Source organism: Mandrillus leucophaeus, unplaced genomic scaffold (assembly GCF_000951045.1).
Source record: "Mandrillus leucophaeus isolate KB7577 unplaced genomic scaffold, Mleu.le_1.0 Scaffold170, whole genome shotgun sequence".
NCBI lineage: Eukaryota > Metazoa > Chordata > Mammalia > Primates > Cercopithecidae > Mandrillus > Mandrillus leucophaeus.
In genome coordinates, this window is record NW_012101699.1 from 1,505,252 (window position 1) to 1,506,001 (window position 750).

General features: G+C 65.1%; 1 protein-coding gene across 3 annotated transcripts in view; it reads left to right on the top strand.

The window, feature by feature from the left end:
- Nucleotides 1–750, top strand: part of HNRNPH1 (heterogeneous nuclear ribonucleoprotein H1 (H)) — a 9,586-nt gene continuing 8,836 nt past the window's right edge. For 2 of the 3 annotated variants that reach the window (XM_011976869.1, XM_011976868.1), the window contains exons 1-2: nucleotides 12–127; nucleotides 567–694. In XM_011976869.1, the coding sequence (XP_011832259.1) occupies nucleotides 598–694 (97 nt within the window). In that variant the 5' untranslated portion in view covers nucleotides 12–127; nucleotides 567–597. Of the gene's footprint in view, nucleotides 128–566; nucleotides 695–750 lie in introns of all 3 variants that reach the window. The other variant, XM_011976870.1, reaches the window with a different exon arrangement.

Genomic DNA, 750 nt, shown 5'->3' on the forward strand with positions numbered 1-750 from the left:
GCAGAACTCGCACAAAGGGCCTTATTTAGGTTGCGCAGGCGCCCGCTGGCCATTTCGTCTTAGCCACGCAGAAGTCAGGTTTCTGGGTGAGTCTCGGTGGGTCCTCGCTTGCAGTTCAGCGACCACCGTGGGCGCCGTTTTTGCGAGGATTGTTTGTCCTCATACCTCTGGGAGGGCCACGGGGACCTTGGCGAGCTGCGGGCTGCCATCGAGAGCCGCGAGTGGTTCGCTGAATGTCGGCACCGCAGCTGAGGCCTGCAGGCCGCGCCGACTCTATTGTGTGAGAAGTCGGAGGAGGCGGAGCGGAAGCGGCCGCCGCCATTTCCTTTCCTCCACGCTGGCTCTCGGCCCGGGCCCCCACGGTTCGGGGCGCCGACGGTTGCTGCTCAGAACAGCTTTTGGGGGTCCGGCCGCCGGACGAGGAGGTGTTGGGTATTGGAGCCGCCGGGGTCGGTGCATCCCCCCGGTTTTTGCTTGGTGGGGGGGCCGGTGCGGGCCCCGGGGCGCCTCGGAGGCGGAGGACAGCTTAATAGGCGCTCTCAGGTCTGGTCCTCCCCGCCTTGCAGTTTGTTTCGACGCCGGACCGCGTAAGAGACGATGATGTTGGGCACCGAAGGCGGAGAGGGATTCGTGGTGAAGGTCCGGGGCTTGCCGTGGTCTTGCTCGGCCGATGAAGTGCAGAGGTTTTTTTCTGGTGAGTTAGAACTAGGACGCGGGAGTTCGAGTTCGAGGCCGGGGCGGGCGGGCTGG